This window comes from Daphnia magna, linkage group LG7 (assembly GCF_020631705.1).
Source record: "Daphnia magna isolate NIES linkage group LG7, ASM2063170v1.1, whole genome shotgun sequence".
NCBI classification, from domain to species: domain Eukaryota; kingdom Metazoa; phylum Arthropoda; class Branchiopoda; order Diplostraca; family Daphniidae; genus Daphnia; species Daphnia magna.
This window is the reverse complement of record NC_059188.1, coordinates 12,453,300-12,478,439: the sequence shown is the minus strand read 5'-3', so window position 1 is coordinate 12,478,439 and position 25,140 is coordinate 12,453,300. Positions and strand designations below refer to the sequence as shown.

At 41.0% G+C, this 25,140-nt stretch overlaps 6 protein-coding genes across 9 annotated transcripts in view; 4 read left to right on the top strand and 2 right to left on the bottom strand.

Annotated features, from left to right (window-relative positions):
* The window catches only part of LOC116928047 (cytochrome P450 3A14), a 3,210-nt gene extending 1,024 nt beyond the window's left edge, over positions 1-2,186 (top strand). The window contains exons 5-14 of the mRNA XM_032935110.2: positions 55-143; positions 228-379; positions 440-564; positions 636-755; positions 834-965; positions 1,028-1,116; positions 1,185-1,328; positions 1,394-1,556; positions 1,619-1,713; positions 1,782-2,186. Of these exons, the coding sequence (XP_032791001.2) occupies positions 55-143; positions 228-379; positions 440-564; positions 636-755; positions 834-965; positions 1,028-1,116; positions 1,185-1,328; positions 1,394-1,556; positions 1,619-1,711 (1,107 nt within the window). The 3' untranslated portion in view covers positions 1,712-1,713; positions 1,782-2,186. The remainder of the gene's footprint in view (positions 1-54; positions 144-227; positions 380-439; positions 565-635; positions 756-833; positions 966-1,027; positions 1,117-1,184; positions 1,329-1,393; positions 1,557-1,618; positions 1,714-1,781) is intronic.
* Positions 2,187-3,080: 894 nt separating this feature from the next.
* Positions 3,081-4,301, top strand: LOC116928063 (cytochrome P450 3A19). Its single transcript, XM_045176207.1, has 4 exons — positions 3,081-3,168; positions 3,232-3,376; positions 3,462-3,625; positions 3,700-4,301. Exons 2-4 carry the CDS (start codon positions 3,309-3,311, stop codon positions 3,765-3,767), a joined length of 300 nt encoding a protein of 99 aa, XP_045032142.1. The 5' UTR covers positions 3,081-3,168; positions 3,232-3,308; the 3' UTR covers positions 3,768-4,301.
* An 82-nt stretch (positions 4,302-4,383) lies between these two features.
* Positions 4,384-6,094, top strand: LOC116928058 (copper homeostasis protein cutC homolog). Its single transcript, XM_032935132.2, is given in 3 exon segments — positions 4,384-4,640; positions 4,642-4,871; positions 5,435-6,094. Coding segments are annotated over 3 exon segments (762 nt in total). The 5' UTR covers positions 4,384-4,493; the 3' UTR covers positions 5,820-6,094.
* A 603-nt stretch (positions 6,095-6,697) lies between these two features.
* Positions 6,698-9,491, top strand: LOC116928045. The gene is made up of 6 exons (XM_032935109.2): positions 6,698-7,362; positions 7,481-7,713; positions 7,819-8,171; positions 8,260-8,692; positions 8,783-9,088; positions 9,187-9,491. Exons 1-6 carry the CDS (start codon positions 7,352-7,354, stop codon positions 9,417-9,419), a joined length of 1,569 nt encoding a protein of 522 aa, XP_032791000.2. The 5' UTR covers positions 6,698-7,351; the 3' UTR covers positions 9,420-9,491.
* A 323-nt stretch (positions 9,492-9,814) lies between these two features.
* LOC116928042 (regulator of G-protein signaling 7) lies at positions 9,815-23,612 on the bottom strand. 4 transcript variants are annotated; one of them, XM_045176201.1, is made up of 16 exons: positions 23,373-23,612; positions 22,187-22,283; positions 22,055-22,105; positions 21,874-21,986; positions 19,394-19,510; positions 19,176-19,247; positions 18,581-18,835; positions 17,497-17,672; positions 15,343-15,416; positions 15,075-15,204; positions 14,777-14,999; positions 14,266-14,624; positions 13,847-13,942; positions 12,341-12,965; positions 11,723-12,038; positions 9,815-11,495 (listed from the first exon to the last, which is right to left on the bottom strand). In XM_045176201.1, the coding sequence occupies exons 1-14, from the start codon at positions 23,559-23,561 to the stop codon at positions 12,554-12,556; spliced, it is 2,364 nt and encodes a 787-aa protein (XP_045032136.1). In that variant the 5' UTR covers positions 23,562-23,612; the 3' UTR covers positions 9,815-11,495; positions 11,723-12,038; positions 12,341-12,553. The 4 variants fall into 4 exon arrangements, with proteins under 4 accessions (XP_045032136.1, XP_045032137.1, XP_045032138.1 ...); XM_045176202.1 differs by lacking the exon at positions 11,723-12,038; XM_045176203.1 differs by lacking the exon at positions 13,847-13,942.
* A 25-nt stretch (positions 23,613-23,637) lies between these two features.
* Positions 23,638-24,808, bottom strand: LOC123474266 (the record flags this gene model as incomplete). Its single annotated transcript, XM_045176209.1, has 2 exons — positions 23,638-23,785; positions 24,609-24,808. Coding segments are annotated over 2 exons (348 nt in total), but the record flags the coding sequence as incomplete, so codon positions are not given.
* Positions 24,809-25,140: the final 332 nt, after the last annotated feature.

Genomic DNA, 25,140 nt, shown 5'->3' with positions numbered 1-25,140 from the left:
TTTTGACATGAGTATATTATATTCTTAAACGGCAATCTCTTTGACAAATATCAGATGTCTAGTCTGATAAAAGATTGCGTTGCTGACCTGTGTGATCGTCTAACCTCAGCCACACAAATTGAAGAGAAGATTGATGCCAAACTGTAAATATTTCATTGTTCACATTGCATTCGAACCTTCTTTAATTGTTTGCAATGTACTGTCCATTCCATTCCAACTTCTTGTAGAAAGTTCAGTGCTTTTACAATGGATGTTATAGCAAGATGTGCATTTGGTTTCAAGATCGACACTATTGGTAGCGAGAATGATGTTTTCATTCGAAATGCACGTGTCATTGTGAATCCACCAACTACAAGATCGCCGGTTGGCCTATTGCCGTGTAAGTCTTACAAACTGTTTTACTTCTTTCCATTTTCATTTCTGAACTTCTTTTGTACAGTTATTTTCCCCAATTTCCTAAGCACGTTTGGCGGCGTTTTTGAAAGATTATTTAGCATTAAAGAAATGAAATTCTTTTTCAATTTGCTTGAGGATGTACTACGTGATAGGTCACAATCAAAAGAGGTAGGTGTTTGTTTGCAAAACTACGTGCATCCACATATTGAATTTGAAATAACTTCACTTTTTGCGAACAGAATTACCACGATTTTATTGAAATAGCCAACGAATCTATTTCTGAATTCACCAAGGAAGTTGATGGCAAAACAGTGCCTATGTGGACACGTGAGGAAATTGACGAGATTATAATGGGACAGGTGTGAAACAAAAATTTGATTTGTTTTGTGTAATGTTTTCAAGCAATGAAACACTAACCTTCTATGTTTGGCAATAAGTCTACACTCTTTATGCTGGCCGGTTTTGACACGACAGCAACCACTTTAACAAACACTTGCTTTCAACTGGCAAGGAATCCGGACATCCAGGAAAAATTGTACGACACTGTCATTACCAAAATGGAAGAATATGCAAGTTTTACTTTCAGGTTCATTTATTCAGATTTAATCTCATTTTCCTATTCTTCTTAAAGGGCGAGGTGTGTCATGATATGGTCCAAGACTTGCCTTACCTTGAGATGGTTATTCAAGAAGTTTTGCGCTTTTATCCACCACTTTTAAGGTAATAGAATCCTAAGCCATGATGACATGCATCTTTTACGGTTAATGTCTGTAAATTGCGGTTTCCAGAGTTGAACGTCAATGCACGAAAGATTATTCTTATGACAATGGTCGCATTCAAATGAAAAAGGGACAGCTTGTTACAGTGCCGGCTTATGCCCTTCATCGCATGGAAGAATACTATCCTGATCCAGAAAAATTTGACCCTGAAAGGTTCACACTGGCATATCTTAAACTAAATTAATTGCATAGTCATTTACTTTTTTCTCGTTTTGAAGATGGAACCCTGAAAATAAAGCCAAACGCAGTCCTTACACCTTTATGGCCTTTGGTATGGGACCACGCAACTGTGTCGGTATGCGATTTGCCATGGAAGAGATGAAGATTGCTATTGCCACTGTGATCCAAAAATTTCGCTTCTTTCCTGTTGAAGAAACTCCGGTATACATTTAATTTTTTGACCATGAAAGATGGACCGAATAATGTTTCCTGTAATCCTCTAGGAGAAGCTCCGTTTCGATGATGGATTTATCCAAATTCTACAACCTTTACATGCGACGTTGGGTATCGAATTCCGACAAACCTTCTCCGGCTGAAAGTACAATCTCCTCTTACATATAATCCATGAATTTGCTGAAGTAACATTCCACAATTGGGTTGATAAAGGAAAGGCAAGAAATGGAATACGTGGAGTGTTAAGTGGGCACTCTTTTTCATAGGACAAACAAGGATTTTTCAAGAAAATTTCCAACAAAGAAAACTTGCAAATAACGATTTGATATCTACTGCTATGCAAGCTATGCAAGCTATGCAAATCAAGCTTCTTACAGCATCTTTCGTTTTGACTTAGTATGAAAAAACGATTTAATTGTTGTTTTCCGCGAAATATAGGCAGTGATGGAATTAAAATATGACGAGACTGTCTTTACACCCTCAACAGATAAAGAGATAATCGAAACATATCTTGGTGGCCATGAAAAAGCAGAAAAAAATATTACACATTGAAAACTAATTATTGATTGAATATTTGTCGCGTTTGTAAATTAAATAAAATAAAATTATCTGGCTATTTTTTTTTTTTTAATTTAATTTTTAAATTGTTGATTCTTGAGAAAAAGAAGTTTCAAGATTCAACTGCAGATGTCCGAACTCGAAATCGGACTTTGTGGAATGTGTTTGTCTGCTACAACAGCATGGCGATTGGCAAATTTCCAGTTGAAATAAAATATCTGTTATCATGAATTCAAATGAAAAAAAAACAAAAAAGAGTAGTTTAACCAACCATAAGTACGCCTCTTGCATTCTGTAAAGGTGTCTGTCTTGATTGTTTGGGATTTGCCAGAAACGATGAACTTGGCGGTGCCAGTCATTAGTAACTGTGTTACGGATTGTCATTGGGAGGTGCACGTGCACAGTTTGGCCGACACACATCGCTGTGCACTTTTCCCTGGTAAGTCTTTTTCATTTCCGTTGTTTTGCTTTCGATCGGTAAGCTCGGTTAACTTGGCGGCCGGAATACCGAATCTTTTGCCCACAGATCAAAACCTTTTATGTGAACAATTTCGACCGTCTTGCCGACTGCAGTGTTATACCATTGAAATCGATTGTTGGTTGCAAAAATAATCTTTCATTTTTATGTTTCCTTCTTCACAGCTTGGAAATTAAGACCAAAACTGTATGTAAGTGGATGAAATGATGAACGGTCAGAAACGGAAACACCTTCGTTCGTTGCTGTTTGCCGGAAAAAAAAATCGAATCAATGTCTTTTCTAATGTGGAATGGCGCCCTGCTGATCTGTGCACGCGAGTTACCACATCCATACAAATTGAAGAAAAGACGGACATCATGTTGTAAGAGCGCGAAAAATTGTACGACAGTATCATGGCCAAAATAGAAGAACATGCAAGTTTTAAGTTCAGGTTCGTTCATTCGGATTTTAACTAAATTTTTCTTTTCTCATATAGGGCGAGGTATGTCATGAAATGGTCAAAGACATGCCCTACCTTGAGATGGTTATTCAAGAAGTTTTGCGCTTTTATCCTCCTGTTTTGAGGTGATAATATGTTAAGTCATCTTGCATCTTTTTAAAATTCATTTCAGTGTTTTGTGCTTTCAGACTTGAGCGTCAATGTACGAAACATTATTCATACGACAACGGTCCGAATCCAAATTAAAAAGGGCCATATTGTTACCATGCCGGCGTATGCTCTCCATCACATGGAAGAATACTACCCCTATCCTAAAAAATTTGATCCCGAAAGGTATAAACTTATCATATGTTCAACTAAATGAATTGCATCTTGACTTGGTTCATTATTATTATTTATTTTTTTTTATGTTTTAAAGATGGTGCGCTGAAAACAAAGCCAAACGTAATCCACAGAGTTTCGTAGCTTTTGGCCTAGGCCCGAGCAACTGTTTCGGCATGCGATTTGCCATGGAAGAGATGAAGATTGCTATTGCTACTATGGTTCAGAAATTTCGCGTTTTTCCGGTCAAAGAAACTTCCGGTATTCAATTAAATTCTTATTAACTGTGCCAGCATTAGAAATGGACTAAAACACTGTTATTAATAACTATTTAGGAGAAGCTCCGTTTCTTCGACGGATTTTCTCTACTTATACAGCATTTCGATGCTATAGTTGGTGTTGAATTCCGACAATCACGCTGACAGGTGTTATCTCTTGCTACATGTAAAAGGGTAATTTGCAAGAATTAAAATTTTACGGTTTAATCGCTTAAAGGAAAAGCAAGAACTGAAACATACGGAGTACTAAATCAGCAGTCTTCTTCATACGACAAACAGGAATTATTCAAGAAGTTCCAGCAAATCAAACTCCCGTCGATGAAAGATTTTTGCTCTAATGCAGATCATTGAATTTCCAGAAGATTTGATATCCATTGATCTAAGAATTATTTAATCTAACATATAGCATTTCCACTTTGTCTGAATAGTATTATAGTAGTAGTAGCCGTAAACACGTTAATTGTTTAATACCATAATTTTAAGTGTGCTGGAATCACATATAAAGAGGAGACCTGAAATGACCTTGAATCATCATAAAATCTTGGCAACTATATAAACCCAGTAAAAAAAAAGAAACTCTATTAAAGAAAACTAAGTATCGATTCAGCCTTTGTGACGTATTTAACTTAAATAAAAAGGAACTATCGGATTTACCTAAATAGCCTACCAAATTTTAAATCGTTGAAATTATGTGGGAAGCATGAACAAGTTTCGAAATTGAACAACAGATGGCCAAACACGCAACTTTCTGGAAAGTTTCGACTGCTATCGTGGCATGCCAATTGCAATTTGAAACAAAACCCATTGTCGTGAATCCAGTTAAACAAACAGTAGTTTAAGTTTAAGCGATCATGAGTACGTCCTCTTGCATTCTGGAAGTATGTGTCGATAGTTTGGAGTCTGCCAGGAACGCTGAACTTGGCGGTGCCAGTCGTTTAGAACTGTGTTCGAGCTTGTCATTGGGAGGTTTAACGCCCACTGTCGGTCTTGTTCAATCAGGTCAAGAAATGCGTCAAGTTACCCATTTACGTCATGATTCGACCTCGTGATGGCGATTTCGTCTACGACGAGGACGAGCTGCTTGTCATGGAACAAGACATTACATCTCTCAAGGAAGTCCAAGTTGATGGATTCGTTTTCGGTGTTCTTCATCCAGACTGCACCGTTGACCGCGAAGCCTGTCTTCGATTGATTAGTTCTGCCTACCCACTACCGTGCACTTTCCACCGGTAAGTCTTCGTTACTATCAGGGTTTCTGCTCACGATCGATAAGCTCCTGCAGACCAAATCGTAATCAAATTAGATGCAATTTTCTGATTACTAAGGAAGAACATTGAGATGAATGTAGTCTAGTCATTCGAAATTTTTAGTAAGGGAAGTTCCTTGGAATGAACTTGGTGAAATCTGCATTATTTTGGCTGAAAACTATGGAAATGTGATAGCTGCGACCATGCTGGGTTGTTTTCACGACTCATCCAATACCGCAAGTTGTTCCCCAGCTGTTGCGGAATCGAACCCCTCGAATGTTTTTCCACGTCAAAATGCGTTTCCTGTACATCCATCAGATATGTTAAGTCGGCAACGAGTAAGTCCTCGATTGCTCTTGGTCGAACTCGTGTTCCACTCGAGTCGAAACGTGCTCGTTAGTCACAAAATTGAAGCAGCATTTACATACCACTTGAAAAGTCTTTGTATCGACGTCATCCGTGCAGATTTTGAAACGTTCGCGTATCGGCCTCACTTGAATGTAACAGGGATTATAAAAAAGAGGCTTTATTATGTATTACATAAGGGCTTTCGATGTTACGACGGATGCTTTTGTTGCCATGGAGGAACTCATTCAACTAGGTTTTCGTCGGATTCTGACGAGCGGCCAACAGCAGACGGCCGAAACTGGTTTGGAACTCATTGTCCGTTTGCGAGAAAGAGCCGGTGAACGGATCGTCATCATGGCCGGAGCAGGTGTGACGGAACGTAACGCCTCTTCCATTGTGATGGCATCGCGAGTTACGGAGATTCACGGTTCAGCCAGCCGACAGCGTGAGTCTCGGCCCAATTCAATCCGCATGGGTAGCGAGCCGGAAGTTGGGCGTAAACGGGTTACTTCTCCAGATCTCGTCAAACTCATTGTACAATCCATATCCGACCACGCTCCAGTTGGTTGTCAAACAGAATGAAATTTTGTTTTTCTGTCATTTTTCATTTAGGACAACCGTTATTGTATACATGCATTTGCTTGCATATTTTTCATTGGATTTACGCTCTAATTAACGGCTCTTCCTGTTGACATTATCACAATCCTATGAAGATCCTTTCTTCGTCCTTTTTTTCAAAACATTGTTTGTTACAGTTGCCAACTCTGGATATTGTAAGTGTCGGTTTTGAACGCCAATTTAACAAAGAACCGTAGCAAAAAAAAAAATAAAAAAATAAATACATTTAATAGTCCATACCATATGGTTCGATGTTTTATCGCATTCTTGCGGTGCAGCAAACAAACCCTTGCGGATGACTCGTCTAACGGTTCAGACTCTTAATTTTATTTTTGAATTCATTGGCGCGGGTAGTACCCGCGCCAATATAATAGCAGCCGCGGTTAAAAATAGAAAACGGCTGGTATTCTTTCATAGACGACCAGTCAGTGCGGATCGATCTTGTCGTGACAGCAACACGATGAAAGTGTTGATACATTTCCTTTTGGTGGCATCGTGTTTAACGATCAGCATTGGCGACGCGTTGTTGCTTAATCGAACCGATTTCATCAACGATCCACACGTGTCCAAGTTGCGTCCCGTTCTCGAAACGTTTCATCCGGCTGTGCGGATATGGCTGAACGGAGTGATTGGCGATCGGCTGGCCGTCGCCAATGGATTCACGAAAATCATTGCTGGCGGGGGCAAGCCCTTCCCGTTGCTACGGATGTTTTTCCGCAGTCGACTCGTCCGCTGGATCGCTTTCCTGGCCTTCCTCAAAGTGGCTTTTTCACTCTTTGTCATCGTCATTCTTCCCAACATCTATTTCTACGCCATGACGCAGATGAGGGAATGATACATTTTTTTTTTTTATCGTCTTCATGTGTTGCATTTTTCAATCCATCCGTCGTTTGTGCACTTTGTGTGTGTGTGTGTTTATTTTAAAAAAAGATCTTACAGTGTTGCCAGTGTAATCTAAACCGACCCACCGGAAGCGATGGAGACGAAGAGGCAATCGGGACAGGCGACCTTTGCACTTGTTTTGTCGCATTTTTTGATGTGATGCTTGAAAAAGGGGGCGGAGAGGCCAGCCCGTACATTTCTTGACACTTTTTGGAGGTCATTAGTTATCCGCACCCAATCTTTGATTAGTATCGTGCTGCCTGTTTGGCATGTAGACGTCTGTCTGTAGGGGTCCCTTTTTCTTGAAACCCCCAAATCCCTGAATGTGTTACTTGCAGCCGCATTGCCAATACGTGTACGAAAATATGGGAAAGAAAGAGACAACATGCGCTCGGTTATGCGGACTCTGATTGGACTCAGCACGCCATCCCTCTGGCATTTAGTTTGAGTGAAATACAGTTCTCACACGTGACTCTACTTGAAGATTTCTCTGCGCTGAATTGCTTTTGTGTTTGTGTGGTTCCCAAATTTTTTTTTAAATTCATTTTCGAGTGAAACGTATCTAACCTTCGACAGCTGACGGATTATCAAATTACCATGGAATCGGCAGAAAGATGGCAGTGACGTAAGTGATCACAAATTAAAATTGACCCATTTGCATGGCTGATTGGTAATGTTTATCAAAGCGCTAAACTAACCTGATTATGCATCACGTCCTCGCCCCTTTCTATTCAAATCAAAAGGTACAGAGCAATCGAACGCTATTCAGCCCGTCGGGTGCCACCACTGCCGTCTGAAAGCGTGGGACTGAAACATGTTAATCAGATCATCTGTCGGGCAGCGTCTTTCTATTTTGCTAGGCTCAAATCGCTGCTCGGTACGGATTTGAACCTATTCGGCACTGTCCGACTGTGGCTGACGAATCTCGTTCTCGTTGCTTACTTCACTTTGGTGCCTTACTTTCTTATCACTGCAGGTAGAATGTATTTGAATTAAATGAATGTTATTTCATTTTAAAGACGACATTATCGTCGGTTGAACGCTCAATGGTCAATGACTGGTCCTTTCTGAATTGATTTAGTGCTCAAATGGACCGTCAGATGGATACTGACCTACTATTACTCCAGCCGAGAAGGCATCCGTTGCGTGACTTTTGACGATGATGCCAACCGGAATTACAAAGGGCATCTTTCGTCTTGGGCCTTCTCGGTTTACCTGGTCGATTCCGGCGGTGCCAGTCCAGCGCAGCTCCTGCAATCGATTATAGATTGCACAAAAGATCAGCCCGCTTTGAAACTTGTACGTAAAGCGGAAGCCTTTGGTTGGATCCATTTGTGGAAACTTCCGCAACCAAGCGAAAGTCCACTCCGAATGACGGTGCAAGAACTACCACCGGTTTGGAAGCATCAGCTCGTCACGGAAGACTCTGTCCACGTACGGAAGTATTTGATAAAAGAATCGAAATCTTACGTTTTTTTCTTAAACTTTGTTGTTGTTGTTGTTGTTTTCTTCATTTCAAAAGGAATACGTGTCGGAAATTTATCAACGTCCGGACGGAATAGAAACGGATAGCCAACGTCCACCTTGGAGAGTGTATTTGATTCCTTTAGCGCTGGCCAACGATCCCGACACAGTTTTCTCCAGCTCAAGTAATTGCTGTTTGCTGGTCCGCTGTCATCGCCTCTTGTGCAATCCGCTGGATTCACTCATCCGTGAGGCACTTGACAAGCGCTGGATTGAGAGAGATGGCCCCACATCCAGCAGAGTTTCCCAAAGTTTTGATACTCCTCAGCGAACAGTAGCGACCGGAAGCGGATGCGTTCACGTGTCGTGGACGCATCCGATTCCATCGATCGACTTTATCGATCGCATCTGTCTGCTGACTGGCGCCACCTCCGCACAGGTTGTCCTCGCCGCTTTCTGCCAGTCCATCAACCAGTGCTACAGACAATCAGGTTCGTAATTAATCGTTCGCTTTTTGTTTTGTTTTTTTCGATTGCTCATTCGATTAATAAAACCACCCCCTACTTGATTCAATTAAAAAGCTGCTTCAACCGGAACACTTCAAGTGGATATGAAGGCTGGCTCGTCTCACCATTATTACACACTTCCGCTCGGTTCGGCGAGCCTTGAAGATGGACAGTTTGTTCTGAAAACACTTGAACGCCAGCTGGAAAAGCCCAGCGACCCTTACCGTACGATTCCGGCAAACAGTTGTTTCCCGCTACGCGGAATGGCTGCTCAAACGAACGTTTTATCAGTGCAAATGGATGTTGTTGACAGCTGCAAGTCCCTCTCCGGAATCTCGGGTTCTTTTTTTCAATGGACTGCATTTCCGACGCCTTTAATCCGTAAACTATTTTCTTTTAACATCCATTTTTATTATTATTATTTTTTTTAATTTGAATTGATGGATGATGGTTTTTAAAAATAAATTGATGATGTACAGCTATCCGGCTTTGCCTATGGACGGATGAGTCTAGCATCCGGCTAGGCCTCATTCAACATCATCAGCTCTTGTTGCCGGTTAGAGCGGACGACATTGAACGTCGGATCCATCAATTAGCTGCCGGATTGGGCGTTCAAAATCGCCGACCTCTTTCACGTCATTCCTCTGCATCCAGCTCACCCCAACGACTGACCCCGCCACCCACTCCTCGTCCTTCAGACATTTCCCGTTGAAACAAAAGAACATCATTTTTTTTCCCCACTCCTTTCGAACTCGGAATACACGATGCATTTTTAGAAATAGAATAGAAATTGATGCGGGGTTTTCTTTTTTTATACTACTGTATTGACTGCTCTAAAATTGAACATCATCGCACATAGGACACGAAATTGAATTTGGTAACATTTTTTTTTTTTTTTTTTTTTTTTTAGTTTTAGCGAGATTATATAGTTTGTGTGAACCGTTGTCATACATCTTAAAAACACGCGAATTTTTTTTTTTCCATCCAAATTTGATATTTTTTTCTTGTATCAAATTTCAGATTCGAGAGCAGCGAGAAAAATACAGTGACATCATCCAGCCTTACACTTTAGCATTGAGGTGATTATGTGATTATGTTTATTTTTTTGGGGTTTTTTTTTCTGTTTGTTTTTGTTTATTTGTTTGTTGAACTTATACTTAAATCGCTTCAATCAAGACGAGAAAAATGGAAAATTTTATGAAGCATGGGAGAAGAAATCTACGTCAGCGAGTAGTTCATTTTTAAGAACGCGATTGGAAAAATTGGGTAGGGACACGAAATAGAATTTTGGTCCTAAAATTATGACAGAAACAGAAAATTCAGTAATCGATAATCTAATTAGTTTTTTTTGTTTGTTTTATTTCAATTCATTTTCGTTTTCTTTTTGATCGCTCTAGCGGATATTTTTGCAGTCGTTTGATTTCTCGCGCTGTTCTCTAATTTGTTTGGACGTTTCGACCAACCGATTCCAATTCCAGTTCAAACGCCATTTCAACATTTTTTTTGTTAGTAATTTTTTGCATTCATTTTGAGAAATTAGAAAATAATTACCACACAATTTGACAACGACGAGACACGAATGTAAACGAAATAGAGAACAGAAAGCACAGACAGACGCCATCACAACTAATTTGACAGAGAATTGTTCCTTTTTTTTGGGTTGTTGGTAGAAAACAGGTTGAAGGTGATTTGATTGTTTTCTAATTAAGAAAGAGATGCTTTGTACGTCCACGTTTTCGCACTTAAACGTGGACGTGGAATCAAATCACCAACCGGCTGTTTTTACAACACATTTTATTTTTTTAATTTTTCAAGATACCGATAAATCTAAAGACTAAACTTGAATTAATTTTTTTTTTTTTGTATGGGGTGAAAATTGTAGGTGAAATATTATTATAATTTTCGAAATTTTATCATTTTTTTGTTTGTTTTCTTAATTTTTTAGTTTTCTTCTTCTCTTTATCGAAGTAAAAAGAAGGAACACACACAACAGCGAAGCGAACGCGCGTGTGACACGGAAGCCAGGCGGAATAGAAAGTGTCGGCGGAAACGAAGAGACAGAAACTCGATTCGCCGGTGAAAAGCCAAATACACAACACGCACACACGTAAGATAGCAATAAACATTGATTTGACGAATAATTTTTTTCAATTACAAAAAAAATAATGCGTGAATATCGAATATCATTATTTTTGGTGTTTGAAGTGGCGAATGACTCTGAAAATTGGGCCGTTGGGAAAGTCGATTTTCAAACGTTTTTGATCGATTCAAAAAAAAATCACGTGATCTTTTCCGCTTTTTTTATAACGACCGCCTCTATGATTTTAGGGAACAAAAAAAAAATGTCAATCAAATCCTATTGGGCTCAGATTTTGATTCGATATTTTTCTTTTCTTGTCGATCAAAGAGTAGCGTATCGTGACACGATTTAACTTCAAAAAGAAAACGAAAAATGGTAGGTGGAGGGGGTAGTGGTAGAGGAAGGAGGAAAAGGGAATTAACGGAGCATTCGAAACCAATGGCAATGACAAGACATGATTGACAAGACATTATCTCTACAACTTGATTAATACAACATGATTATTTTTTTTTCTTTTTCTTAGATTTTTTGTTGTTTTTTTTCTTTTTCTGTTTTGTTTTTTAAATATTTGTGCTTCCTCCTCCTAGTCCCGGATTTCCGGAAGAGGACGAGATGCGTTGGCGATATATTTTTCCGCCTACAATGCGTCACAAATAGCCTAGTGTGGCGTAGGTCTTGACGAATGGCTGATCCAGTTTACAGCTTTCTCTGCTCATCGATCAAAAGAAAAGGTAAACGTTTCGACATTCATGTCAACGTTAGAATTTACATAGATAACGAACTGAATAAGGTTAAAATAGCGAAATGAATAAAAGATGAGGGTGAGAGGTCGATCGAAAGGTTTTTTTTTTTTTTTTTAAATAGTAAATTGATGGGAACCGTAGTAATTTTGGGAAGGGAAAACAGAACGTTAAAGTAAAAAGACAAATGCCTACCTTTTGACATTTGAGTTAAGGAGCAAGAAATTGAAAGGTGCGCGCTTGGTGTTCGTGAGTGTACGAAGAGACAGAGCGAAGTTCGCATTTGAGTGGGTGTAGGAAAAATGAGCGGATTTTCCAAGGGTTTTTGATTTGGATTTAAACTTTTGGGCAGGTGGGGAGAGGATTTTTGTTTATTTTTTATTTATAAAAATCATTTCTTTTTTTGTTTTCTAAGAATTTGGGATTGTTTTTGAAGGGCAGGCAAAATACATCGTACAATGAACAGCACACAATATCCCATTCAAGTTAAAGCCAGGTGGGCGTTAAGGTGCTGTAAATAGATCAGAAAAAAAAAGAGAGAGAACAAGAAAGAGAGAGAAACAACCGAAAGAGTCGACCATCAGGAAAAGGGAAAAATTACAAATCAAATATTCGTGTTCTTGTTTATCGAAATGCGAAAGGTCGATTTGAATGAATCATGCCAGTCACTATTCGTACTCAAAATTGAATTTTGTAATTTTTCATTTCTCACGAAAAACAGGAAAAACCGCAAAACAAAACAAAAGCAGCAAGGACCAAACGCTCGAATCGAATAAAGAAAAAAAAAAATAGACAAATGAATTAAGGACTTACTCGTCTTCCCACGGGCAGATATCGCTGATTTTAGATGATGATTTATCCGCTTGCGATTGCTCAGTTCCGGATTCCGGCACAGCGATGCCGGAGGCGGATTCTTTTCGGCAATGACCGCTGCCACCACCGCCACTACTACTGCCGGCCAGGCTAATAACGGGCGATGCTTGTTTTGATGGATGCAACACGACCACTGTCACTTCACTCGGCGGTTTAATTGTTGCAACTTTCGCAGTTTCCGGCTCTTGCGACTCCCATGGACAAACTACGTCGCCCAGCGCCACCACTTCGGTCGAACTCTTTGGCTGTGGAACGGGAATTTTGGTGCGAGTACCGCCGGAGGAAGCCGCCGGAAGCACTGCGCTGGCCGAATTCCCAAGGACAGACATCCGTCGACAGATGGCCGCTGTCGACACTACACGAGAAGCTGCTCTTCTTCGCTGACGGGCTGCTAACATTCGGCGTCTGCGGTTCCGTCTGGTCGACCGACGGACCCGGAGTCGACAGGATGCTCTTCGTCCGGCTGCTTGCGACGCTGATCGGCGGTGGCGAGCTAATCGACTCCCAAGGGCAGACGTTATCTTCCGCCGGAAGAATCGGCGTCGAATCGCTTGTACTGCTCGATCTGATGAAGGTTTTCGTGGGGAAAAGAATAGAAAGAAAAACAGGAGGAAAACAAAGAATATAAAAAGAAACCGTGCCATTCCGGAATTTTGAAAATATTCCGGAAGCGGATTCCCAATTTAGACGACATTATTATAATTTTTTTTTTTTTTTAAATTGGACTATCAATCAAAGAATTCAATGGAAAAGGAACGTGTGGTGCATGGATGTAGGATACACGTGGTGGGATAAATGAGCAACAGAATTCAATTCCGCAAAAAGCGGATAACGCTTTGCATTTTAAAACAAAAAGAAAAAAAGGGGAGGAAACATGCCCGGCAGTTCTTTTGCAACGCAAACAAGGAGTAGAAGGGTAAATGTAAGAAATTCAAATCTCCCGGCTCGTCGATCCGGCAAATTCGAATTTCCCGACGGATGGCGACAAGACAAGACATGTAACAAGCATAACGATATTGAGAAGACAAATGTTTTCATAATCACAGCAATAACGAAAAGATGTAAAACAAAAAAAAAGGCAAAAATTCAATTCAACTGAAATGAAACAGGCAATCAAAAATGCGTCACTAAATAATGCACACGGCGTTAGTCAAGAAAAAGAACAAAATCAAAGCGGAGAACAGAACTCACTACAAAAAGGTCAAAGTTTTCATCAAATTCCATAAAGATCACGAAACGGTTCGACGGGGTAAAGATTAGAGAGAATCAAAAATTGTAAGAGAGGACGATGACGAAAAGACGAACAAAAATCAAGTCAAATTTTGACGGGAACATTGGATCTCCCGATTCAAAATGGAAAAAAAAATAATAAAAGATGTAATTTTTCTTTTCTTTTTTTTTTCCATTTTTGTCTGTTGTGGGTTCGGGGCTCAATTATAAACTTACTGCAGCAGTGGAGGTGGTGGAGGACTAAGAGGAGGAGGAGCAAGAGGAGAGACCAGTTGAACGGTAGATGTCGTACGTTGAGACGGCATATCCCCACTGCATCGAGCGTGAAATTTGTCAATTTACTTTTAAAGTTGATGAAGAAAAGGAAAGCCGATAAAGAACCCAATCTTGTTTTAATCCACAAAAGATTTGAAACAACAAAGAATTCGTTTTAAACAGCGAGAAACAGATGAAATCATGATTGCAATCCATCTCTATAATGATTCTAGATTATTTCGAAAAATTATAGAACAAGCTTTGATTTTTTCAAATCATTAGATCCATCAATCCAATTCTAAAGACTAATCAAAAAAAAGAAAAAAAAAAGAAGAAGGAAAAAAGAGCAACTAAATTCTCTGTTGCTAAAAGAATCATACCGATAAGGTGTATCGCATTCGTCGCTGGGAGCCATGCTGACGTTGGTGCAGCTTCCGGCGGAAGAGCCGATGGCCGGACTGCTATTGATTCCGGCTGAAGCGGCTGCAGTTGTGGCCGATGAACTGGCCAACAAGAGACTTGTGTTTGTCGATGAAACGCCAAGTGTCTGCTGATGCGGGTGATCCGGAGGTGAACCGGACAGACTCCGCTCGCCGACACTTCCCCTTCGTCTAATGGCGCTGGATCCGCATGAAATGTTCAGTTGCTGCATATTCCCGACGGGCTGTCCCATTCCAGTGATTCCTGACGTCGCCGCTACGATCGATTTCTTCTTGCCCGTCGCACCAAAGCTGAAGAAACCTGGAAAAGTAATTTGATTTTAATTTGACCAATTTCAAGACGTGTTGTAAATCAATTAATCATTTGAATGCCGGCTGAGGGTTAAAGTTGTTCTTCCCTAGGGTTAGTTCAACCGGAACGATGAAAAATGAAGTGACTCGTGCGACTGTACCTTTTCTTCTGGGAAGGCTGGAGGGCGTTAGCCAGCAGCTGTTTGTAATGATCAGATCGGACAAATCGAGGGTAGCAATCCTTTTTCAGCAGTAAATTGTAAACGTGCTCAGCTGCCCGGTCGAAGGTAAAGCGAGACGGACGTTTCATCTCGTGCTGGACAAGATCCATTGTTCGCCCGTCGATATTGATCTCGCACGGAGCTCCAGGCGCCAAAAATTCTCTTTTTTTTTTTTGTTGGAAATATCGTGAAAAGTTTACATTGAACGGCGATGAAAAAAGAATAATAATAACTCACTGGTAAATTTCTTGGACGCGATGAAGGATCTTGGAAGCAGGTCCACTTCTCAGCTGATTGGTAGCCAACCAGAACCGGATGTTTTCGTGACTGTACTCTTTGCGGAGGTAGTTTGTCAACTCTTGCAAACCTTTTAGATAGAAAATCAATTTTCATAACAGAGAGGTATAATTTTTTTTTCTATTTCAGAAGATGTTACCAAGCCCATGGTAACAATTTTATCGTTAGATTGAGAGACATTTACAAATATCAAAGATTGAATAGTTACCGGTCTGGTCTGTTACGAGATCTTCGATGGAAATCGCCCAACGTTTGGCTCGCTTCTCCGTTGGCACTTCCACTCTGTCAAATAACATATAGAACGCCATTATCATCCTTTGCATGAGATGTGTGTGTGCCAACAAAAAATAACAACTTGAATGCATGTTGATGGTACATCCTGTCATAAACACGAGAATCGTTTCGAAAGATTGCAATGGCGTGCGTCGCATTTGATGGACGACGCCGTTCGACCATTGATCGGTTCGGCCCAAATCGAATATTAAAACAAATTTATAAGTTTTTTTTTTGTTGTCTGAGTTTTCTTTTATCAAGAGCCTAAAGTGAATCGATTATTCCATAAAAAAAGCGCTGTAACGACGTACAAAATATTGCAAAAGAATAATGCCTGTGGTATGAATCTTCTCTGCAACAGCTGATCAATCATGAACAGCATGATGGCTACCAAAAAACAGTTGCCACATATCAATAAAAAAAACCAAAGCATTGGACAGATTTGAACAAATGGATTGTTTTCTTTTAGATTTTGAGATTAGCTTACAAGAGATTAAACAAGTCCTGATTTGGGAGTGACATCCATTTTCTCTCTGTTGTGTTTCTTCATCCACATCTCTGTTGGATCTTATTGAATAGTGGTAGGTTTGTTTTAAAAGGATTGTCCTAATAGATTCTGGCCTTCGCCCATGCCACTAACTTTCCTCATTTGTTCCCATTCCAAAACAAAGACATGGCTATAAACCAATGCCAAAGTATATATCCATGAAACCGTGACAGTAGAATCATTCTATTACTGCCACGCGACGCTGACACGGCTAAATCTTGGGAAATTTATGAAGTTGTTGCAAAAAAACCCCGATTGGACTTGTTTCATCCCCAGAAATCAATAGAGCGTAAACGAAATACGACGAAACAAGGCTTTGTCCTTTTTTATACAGAGAAAGCAAGAGATTTCTTGGGCTTTGTGTTCACATCTCCTAATAATTGTATAGCTATATTTTTTGGGGGTTTCAATTTACCCTACGTCAACCAAAAGCCGAAAATATGTGTTCACCAGGTTTGAAATTAGTCGACATTGGCAACGCCAGATGTGTGTTTGGAAGAGGTAAAAATTTAACCTCAGCTAGTTGTTGCATTGTGAGCTGAGTATGTGGATGTAATATGTAATGATGTAATATCGTAACTCACTTTTGACGAGAGGAATCAGAGTTTTAGATGGTAATCCATTTTATCAGGGTCCAAAATATTGCCTGATATATGGCCTTGATTGCATATTTGAAGTTTACTCTGCCATGATGAAAACTGAACGATTTGTGAGATGTCATTGCCTTCTTGAAATCGTCGTCAAAGGAACCCCAAATGCCATAGCTTTGTTTATGGGCCTTTTCATTTCAAGGATTGACAGTAATATTAGTGGTAAGGTAATGGGACCATAAAATTCTTATTTCAGCACACTTCTTGCGATAGGCATCCAAGTTTGAACTGAGAAAGGAGTGGCATACATGAAGTTTCTTTTCGTGTTATTGAATTTTTCCCAATATTCCCTTTGATGTATTTAATATTTGTACAAAATGGTCATGCTTTTGCCGGTTGTCTGGAAACAGATGGAGAATTTTCATATGAAGCCAGTAAGATGCTCTAGTGTGTTTGACCAAGTGAGCTTTCCATATTTGCATTTCCTGTTATTAATTATATGTCGTGCAATGGTAAAGAAGCTAAGCTCAGTTAAGTTGGGAGACTTTGTTTACCCACCTCCTTGTTTTACAGCCCTTGTCTATGATTCTTATAACATATTGTAAGTTAGTTGCATCTCTATTTGATAACCATCGTTCCGAGAATATCGCTCAACTTTGTAATAGGCCGCTCCCAACTCCTTTAGCAATGTCACAGTTATGTGTTGTACATCAAGAATTGATCATTGCTGATAATCTTTCTTTTATTTCTAGCTTTACAAGTTAACGTCTAGCTCCGAGTTTCTAACTCCTACTTTGGTGGCCATTGCTTTTTATGGCCTACTTCTTTGAAAAAGTTCTACGGGTTACTATGGGTCGTACAACTTTTCCAAGAAAGACGAAACTACTTTTAGAATACAAGAAGAAAGTCACATGTAGACGGTGATTAACAAGAAAAGTAAGAAAAAACTTACAAGGCGGCGTTGAGTATCCAGTATGTTGGATCATCCGATAGCCAAGGATTAGACGGTTGAGGCGCATGAAGAAACGGATCATATTCGCTGTAGGTGGCGCAGTGTTGCTGCAACGTCTCGGCTGCCACCGACACCTTAATCCTCGCCCTTATCAGCTGTCCCCTTACAAACTCCACCTGCAACCAGAGATGAAGAGGCATGTAAGAAACAGGCGCGACATCAGATCATCATCGTGGGTTCGCTAATTCGCGCAACATGCAACTTGGCTCGAGTTTATCTCAGTCGTCGGAGACCAACTGACCTGTCACCCTTCACATGTATATAGGCCACGCTCGTCGCAAAGAGAGACACACCAAAGTAGGCAAGCACAGAATTCTGAAGCACTATGAGAGTATTGATTTTTCTCATTCCCTGTTGGGCATGTCACATACAGGCGGAAAGATGGAGAAGAAAACGTGATACCGACCGAGAAAAAAATATAAATATGAGGCGGGTAAAAGATGCCCTAAAAAAGGATCTCGTTAAGCTAATTTTAGAAGCGATTTCCAGTTGACCTAGGTAAAATTGTTTCCATTATAGTTACTGTGGTACAAGTCCTATAATTAAATTACTGTTGATTGTCATTTTGTGTCATACAAATATTTCTTTCGCAGGTACCTCATTCTCTTCCCTACGAAACTTTTCGGCATGATATACGTGTACCGGATATAAAGGACCCCATCCCCTCTTCATTCGCTCCTGGATACAGATGAGGTTCAAAGCCGCCGTCGTCGTTAGAAACCCATGTTTCCCCAGTCCGTGGGTGGGTATCATCAAGCGCGAGGTTGGCATGGTGACCGTACCACGAATATCCTTAGGTATCCTCAGGGGCGTGATTATATATCCAGCAGCCATCATCCGTCACCCCTCCTTAGCAAATATTACGCAACTCGATACAAACCGCTTTGGAAAAATGTTTGCTGGAAATATGTCGACTTGGTAAAAGTGACTTTTCTTACTAAACAAACAACAGCTGACAATTTGTTAACGTCTTTGTTGGTTTCCCTTTTAGACGAGGATCTTCTTGCTTTCTTGGCATGATTACCTCGGTCTTGATTTCTTCGACATTCTTCCACTTCCTGATGAAATTAGCGGATGCGGTTGTGCAAGACGTGCCTGCCGCATCGTCCCGCTGATTCGAAGTTGGCGCCGACGATGTCCACGACGAGTTGGTAGGGAAAGGCGGCTGTTCCAGGCAATTGAGGAAACTGGGTGGCGGCCTGTACGCCCTCCAATAAGCCCGCTCCTGGCTATCCGTTACGATCTTGTCGCCTTTTTTCCGATCTTTGGCCAATCTCACCTATAGCCGTTGACCCACAATAGGCAAAAGAAGAACAGTCAATGTGGGAACAAAGGAGGTAAATGTGCCAATATTTTTTCTCTTTTTCTTTTCCAGCCCATTGCCCCGAAGGGACAAAGTTATATTGTCCTCTATGCTGCATCCGACAGAAAACAAAACCAGAGGAGAAGGAACTCCGGCTCTTATTAAATGTAATAGCTTATGAGTCTATTTTATTTTTATTATTTTTTCAATGAAAGTAGGAGAAATTTATTGGAGATTCCAGGAATTCGTCAATGCCAAACTTTCCTCGCCCTACCTATCAACTAGAGAGTTCTGTAATAAAATTCCAGTTGTCTACCTGTTCTTCCGCTTGCATGACGATGAATTCCCATTTATGGGCCATCTGCCTCTTGAGTCGACTGAGCGCCTCCTGTTGTCCGTACCGCAAGAAAAGCAAAAAGCAAACAACAAAAGATGACACATTTTCTCTGTACCTGGATCTATTTTTAGAGCTTCTTAAGTCTCTTAAGAATAAGGTATAATGTCTACGATAAAAATATAATAATCTTTACTAACCAGTTCGTATTCCTCAAGCCCATGTTTCTGCTTGTTACGTAACGAGCGCTTATACAGGTAGATGACGTACTCGCTGTTTTCCGGACTGTGATTCTGCGACGCCCAATAATAGGGCGTCTTTTGTGGACATGGAAAAACGAAGACAAAGTTGTAGAAGAATGGAATAATTGAACAAGAGGTAGTTTTGCAATTCCGCCAACAAAAGTATAAATGATTAAGTGCTGATCTTTCTTTAGGCTGTCTCGCAGATCAGGTGATTAATTTTTGTTAGCTCCGAACGAAAACGAAGGTGGGAAAACCGGAGCGAATAAGAATACATGCACAACAGATGAGGTGCTATTGCCCCGGTGCTGTGAAGCAGCAAAGGGCATTGCGTGATTGGCCCGGCTACGCACCAGCTGGGCGTAGCACCTCCTACTCTCCTTTTAGCCAGGGCCTGGCGTTGTCTACATCGCCACCACCGTTTTCAGGAGCTTTATACGTTACGGAAAAAGTGAAAGAGAGGGGGGAAAAAATCAATAGTTTGGCTCGATAACGATGGCAGCGGCGGCGTCGGCGGTGGTTGTGGCGACGGAGGAATGGCTTCAGCTATGGAGCATGAACAGTGGGTGTGGGGAGGGGATTCTATTGAACCGTGATCGAATCATCTTCATCTTGTGTCTTGTAACTGGCAAAGGCGCAGGGTTTGCTTGCAAAATCGAGATTTTACAATTGGAGGGCTCACGTTAAAGCGAAAGAGATTTCAGTCCAAAATGATCGATCCGCACGTCAAATGGGCTCTTCATCTTTGAAATGGGAAAGGCTAGAAAGGAAAGAAAACAAAAACAACTTTAGCGGAGGCCGCCTGTGTATCGGCACGACGAAGGTTGACACGCAACACAACGACTTTCAGTTGGCGACCAAATGAAGAAAACAGGAGAGCGTTACGAGAGCCTTGATAAAAAATCAGGAAAAACGAAGCCATTTCATTTGATTCGGAGGTCAGCGGTGCAAAGTGAATGTGGACTAGCGACAGAAAAACATTTTTTCTTTGATGGATCCCGAAAGAAAAGAGAAGAAAAAAAGAGAATCCATCGTCTAGAATGAATCAACAGCCACTTTTAATTTTATTTCCTTTTTTGTTTCTTTCCCTTTTGCAGAGTTTCTTTTCAGGTCACCGTCCAGTCGGTTCTTTCGTTGTCTGTTGGTCGTCGTCGTTCTTTAATTGGATTGCGCACGACATCCCATCTCCGTCGCCAGACGTGGCAGAGTGATAGAGAAGATTTTCTTTTTTAACTTCCGGCCGGATGGCAATAATCAACGACGCACAGATGTTGTGAAGAAAAAACCGAGAGCGGCAACTACGCTGGGGAAAAATAAAATTCATGCACCATCTCAAACTGAGCTCCACGTGGCCTGTCCCGTTTTTTTTCTCGCGAAGAAAAAGATAAGAATTTTGGCAATGGCCGTCTTTATTTATTTCTCTCTCTTTTTTTTTTTAAGGTGATATTTCTGGATATCCACAAGGAAGAGCTCCTGCTCTTGGAAGTGCATCAGTAATAATAATAAAAAAAAAGGAGTGTGACATATAAACGACGATGATGGCGAGACGGCGCAAGTTATTTTGGGGTTCCATTCATCGAGAAATCCACAAGAACACGACCCCTTTCTCCGGATTTAAAGAGAGAAAAAGAAATTCCTTCTTTTTATTTTTATGTGACGTCGTTTTCACTCTACAATGATCAGGTGATGACGCTATTGATTAGTAGAAAAGCTTCTTTTGAGATTGGATTTTTTAATGTATAGATTGATAACCCCGCAGTCCTAAAACTGTCCCGTTCGCTCAATTTTTTAAAAAAGAAAATGGAGTAAAAAATGGGAAAGGGCTTCCTGTCAGCTGGACGAGCCGTAGTAAGTGAAATAATGATTTGTCGACACCCAAAATCCGGGGACCCTCCCTTTCCGTTCATCATTTGTCAAATGGTGCATGTGAGTATATATAAGATGGTCGACGTCAGATTATTATTCACTCTTGGGAATTTATTGGCAGCCATCCAAAAAGGGAAAAAATAAATGGACCATGGCCTCGAAGGGTTCAAGGTACTAGACGCGCAAAAAGAGTCCGGAATAGACTTGTGTTTCTAATACGAGAGATATCGAAAAGACGTGGAATGTAAAGTAATTTGTTTCTCTTTTTATTCCCCATTTTTAGGTCTTTACTATTACTAGCATTAGTAGCAGCGCAGTGTGCATCTACTTTCACGACTGGCTGCCATTGTCACGGTGTGTGAACAACTCCATTTGTCAATAAGTTGGGTGTAGTAAATAGTCGGTAAGTACACATCGAGTGTTTGTGTCGATCAATCTGAAATTCCATGTGCAAATAACCGTGTGTGCATTTAGGCAATTCATGAAAAAAAAAGGAAATGACTTATTTTTGAAAGGAGAAAATTAGTGTGCGCATGCAAATAGAGAAGAAAGAAGAATAAATAAAATGGCACCTGGAAGCGATAGAGGGAGCTGTCGTCCTTGACGGAGAGGCTCTTGTTGCATTCGCCCACTGGGAAGAAGTAGCCATGCTGACACAGAAGATTGGCCATGTGGATCGCCTCGACTGAAACAGAAGAAGAACGTTAAAGAAGAAAGAAAAAAAACGAACGAGGAAATGATGGAACAGTTTACCGGAGTCTTCAATATTTAAACGTTCCATCAGCCACTCGATCATGTCGTAACCTGAGAAATGTCATCACGAAATGAAGATGAATCGGGTCGATGAATTTGCTTTTTCAGTCAATAAAAGAAGAGGAGACTGACCCATAAAAGCTGACGGAATGGAAGTGAGGAACAACTTTTGACTCCTCACTGGCACCCCGTTCTCGGGATCCTGCATCTCTCGCACCAGGCTCTCCATCTGCCACAACAAACAGAACAAAATGATGGGACAGTTGAGAAACTGCAAATAGACCCAAAGTGCCGAAAGGCCACAATTGCTGATGACGGATGGACGCCAGAAAAAATTGTTGCTCCCCAAAAAAGAAAACCACAAGCAACAATTGAATCAACGACTCGTTGGCACTAGCCAAACGCCTCTGCTCAATCGCAAGTGGCAAAATGAGATTCGGCCGAGCGCTGGAATATTCGATCGAAGAACATCAAAGAAATATCCTAAAAGGCCCATCCTTTTAACGAATATTATTACGTGTCTAGTTCCGAAATCCAATGTGAGTATAACAGCTCAAAAATGACTCCTCCCTTTGATTCAATCAATGACGCGCCATTGTTGTGATGCACGTTTTCCTTCCTTTACAGGGCGTTTAATTTTTCGCGTAGATAAATAGCTCGTTGTTGACTGTCAAAAAGTCCCTCGCTATCAACAACCATTTCAATTTTTTTATTGAATTCGGGCAGTGACAACCGCGCCCTGCCATTTAAAAAAACAAAAACGAAGCGATTTCATTCATTGGCTCTTGGTATTCGCAACGCCCATTTTGTTTCTCGTTAAATCAAATAATCATAATCTATTTTTCTCAGCTTTTGCAGCAAACTTCAACTGGGGCGGATCTAATGTTTGGCTTCCAAAGTTTTCATCAATGGCAAACAGCGTTGGACTGTACGTATACATATCTACATAAACACATACATCCAGTCTATAAATCCAACGTCTTTTGTTTACTCCCCTTTCCCTTGCAGTTTTGCAGGCTCTCAAAGGACCCTTTTCGCTCTTGAAAGAGACTACGAGAACAAGAAGAAGGGGCGATTAAATATTCAACGAAGACAAAAAGTGCAACGTACGCCCCGGATGACATACGGAGGTCGTTGCAAATCCCACAGGGCATCGAGTTCGCTTACGGTGGCCGTATAGCGTCCACTCTTATCACGTTGTTAACGCACCAAAAAGGTACTAAAGTGGATGGCCCGTCTTCATTATTCATTCAGCAAGAGCAGCTGTCAGTAGTCAAATCGTAATGAAGCAATGTCAAACATGCGGATGTGCTAGTACCTTATCGAAGACGAGGGGTCGCTTTCCGACGAGTCCTCCGCCACCGAGTTCGAAAGTGTCTGTCGTTTCGACAGCGGCCGTGGCGGCGAAAGGGTCGCATTTTTCGGTGACGGTGACCACGTCGGCGTGTTGTTGCTGTTGTTGTCCACCATGGCAACAACGATGCGCTTCGTTAATTTGGTTGTCCATGGCTTGTGATAAAGTTGTAACTGTCTGTTCTGCTGCTGCTGCTTTTCAGGGCCGTCCGACGGTCCGGCAGCGGCAATCATACTCGCAGGTGATGATGATCTCGGTCGACGACGACAACAGTTGCAGACGACTGGATCGGGCGGCCTGATGGACGGCCTGGCGAGCTTGTGGCAGCGGCGGCGGCGGCGGCGGCCCAGCATTTGGGCATGTTGATGTTTTTACACCTTCTTTACAACAATAATGGACGAGACAGTAAACTCGGCCGGTATTTTATTTTTTTTTTTTTCACTCTTCAATTGCAGACGCCGCACTTAATGTTTTCTTTTTCAAAACAGATGTTATTTTTATTTTATTTTTTTTGTTCGTGTTTCCACACCTTTTGTGATCGCTTCGTTTCCGTCAAAACGACAAGTTCACGACAATTTTTGAAATGCGGTCCAGCTGTCAGTTCCTTTCTTTTTCCTTCTTTCGCGCGCACTGGGGACGGACGAGAAAAAAAGAAAAGAAAAGGAAAAGAAAGAAAAGAAAAAAAAAGAAACGTTTCTCGGGTAACGGGAGGAAAGAGGAAATGCGAACGGAGATCCAAAGAGAAAATCTAACGCAATAAACCAATGGCGACGAGCCGGAGACGGACACAACAAAAGAGGTTGAATCGAATCAGTCGAGGGGAAAACGGAGGAAAGGGATCCAATGTATGTATCTATGTTATGTCTGTGTATGGAAGTAAATTAGGAGTATTTTATGTCTTCTTTTTTCTTTTCTTTTTTTCCCGCTTTTTCTAGGTTTTAGTTGGATTCCTTTATCGACGTGCGAGGACAGTGTCAGTGTCTTCTGTCGTAAATAACAGATGGAGGGAAGATGAATGTAATCAGAAGAAACGAAACAAAACAAAATGGAGAGCAAGAAACAGAAAGAGAATTGGGGAATGAGAAGGAGAGAAACGCACACGGAAAAAAAAGGATGAAAAATGGAAAGAAGAAGGAAAATAAAACTAAAAGGAATGATTAGCCGTTTTCGTTATTCCTTAGACTGGGCACGACGAGTAACAAGCCTCTTTGCTCGTCCGTCAGCACTGGCTTCAGCTTCGGCTGCTGATGTTTTCGTTGCTTCGGCTGGACCATTTTGAGAGCGCCCGACTTGTTGTCAATCCTATGGCCGACGTTGTTGCTTCCCATCGGCGCTCTTTCTTCTTGTCGGTGCACATTCACATTTTCTCTCGTCTGTTCCTTTTTTTTATTTTCTCTCTTTTATTTTTCTTTTCGAAAAACTAGGCTCTCCGGGTTGAGTTGAAGTTTCAAATTTTCCGTTCTGACTGACGTCTTCCTTTTCGTCTCGGTTGGAAATCTTGTTATTTTCAAACAGTAATTGGAGATGCAATTGCAAAGCTTCTCTGCGTGTATGTAACTGAACACTTTCTCCTTTACTTTGCTTGATTTTTTTTTTTTTGTCTCTTCTTTTTTTTGTTTTTGCTGTTTAGGTGCGGCTGTTGGACCCACACATAGAGACACACGCACACACACACACACACAACCGTCCGGGCGGAAAATCCACTCTAGACTAGAAAAGCCATATCAACTTC

Excerpts from the sequence above, each read along its gene's own strand:
- LOC116928042 (XM_045176201.1), bottom strand. The coding sequence starts at position 23,561 with ATGGACAACCAAATTAACGAAGCGCATCGTTGTTGCCATGGTGGACAA. Across the intron at positions 22,106-22,186 it reads CATTCCGTCAGCTTTTATGG|GTTACGACATGATCGAGTGG; the intron begins GTCAGTCTCCTC and ends GACATTTCTCAG. Across the intron at positions 15,205-15,342 it reads TCTCGTAACAGACCAGACCG|GTTTGCAAGAGTTGACAAAC; the intron begins GTAACTATTCAA and ends TCTATCTAAAAG.
- LOC116928063 (XM_045176207.1), top strand. The coding sequence starts at position 3,309 with ATGCCGGCGTATGCTCTCCATCACATGGAAGAATACTACCCCTATCCT. Across the intron at positions 3,377-3,461 it reads AAAAAATTTGATCCCGAAAG|ATGGTGCGCTGAAAACAAAG; the intron begins GTATAAACTTAT and ends TATGTTTTAAAG. Across the intron at positions 3,626-3,699 it reads TCCGGTCAAAGAAACTTCCG|GAGAAGCTCCGTTTCTTCGA; the intron begins GTATTCAATTAA and ends ATAACTATTTAG.
- LOC116928045 (XM_032935109.2), top strand. Across the intron at positions 7,714-7,818 it reads TTACTTTCTTATCACTGCAG|TGCTCAAATGGACCGTCAGA; the intron begins GTAGAATGTATT and ends GAATTGATTTAG. Across the intron at positions 9,089-9,186 it reads ATTTCCGACGCCTTTAATCC|CTATCCGGCTTTGCCTATGG; the intron begins GTAAACTATTTT and ends GATGATGTACAG.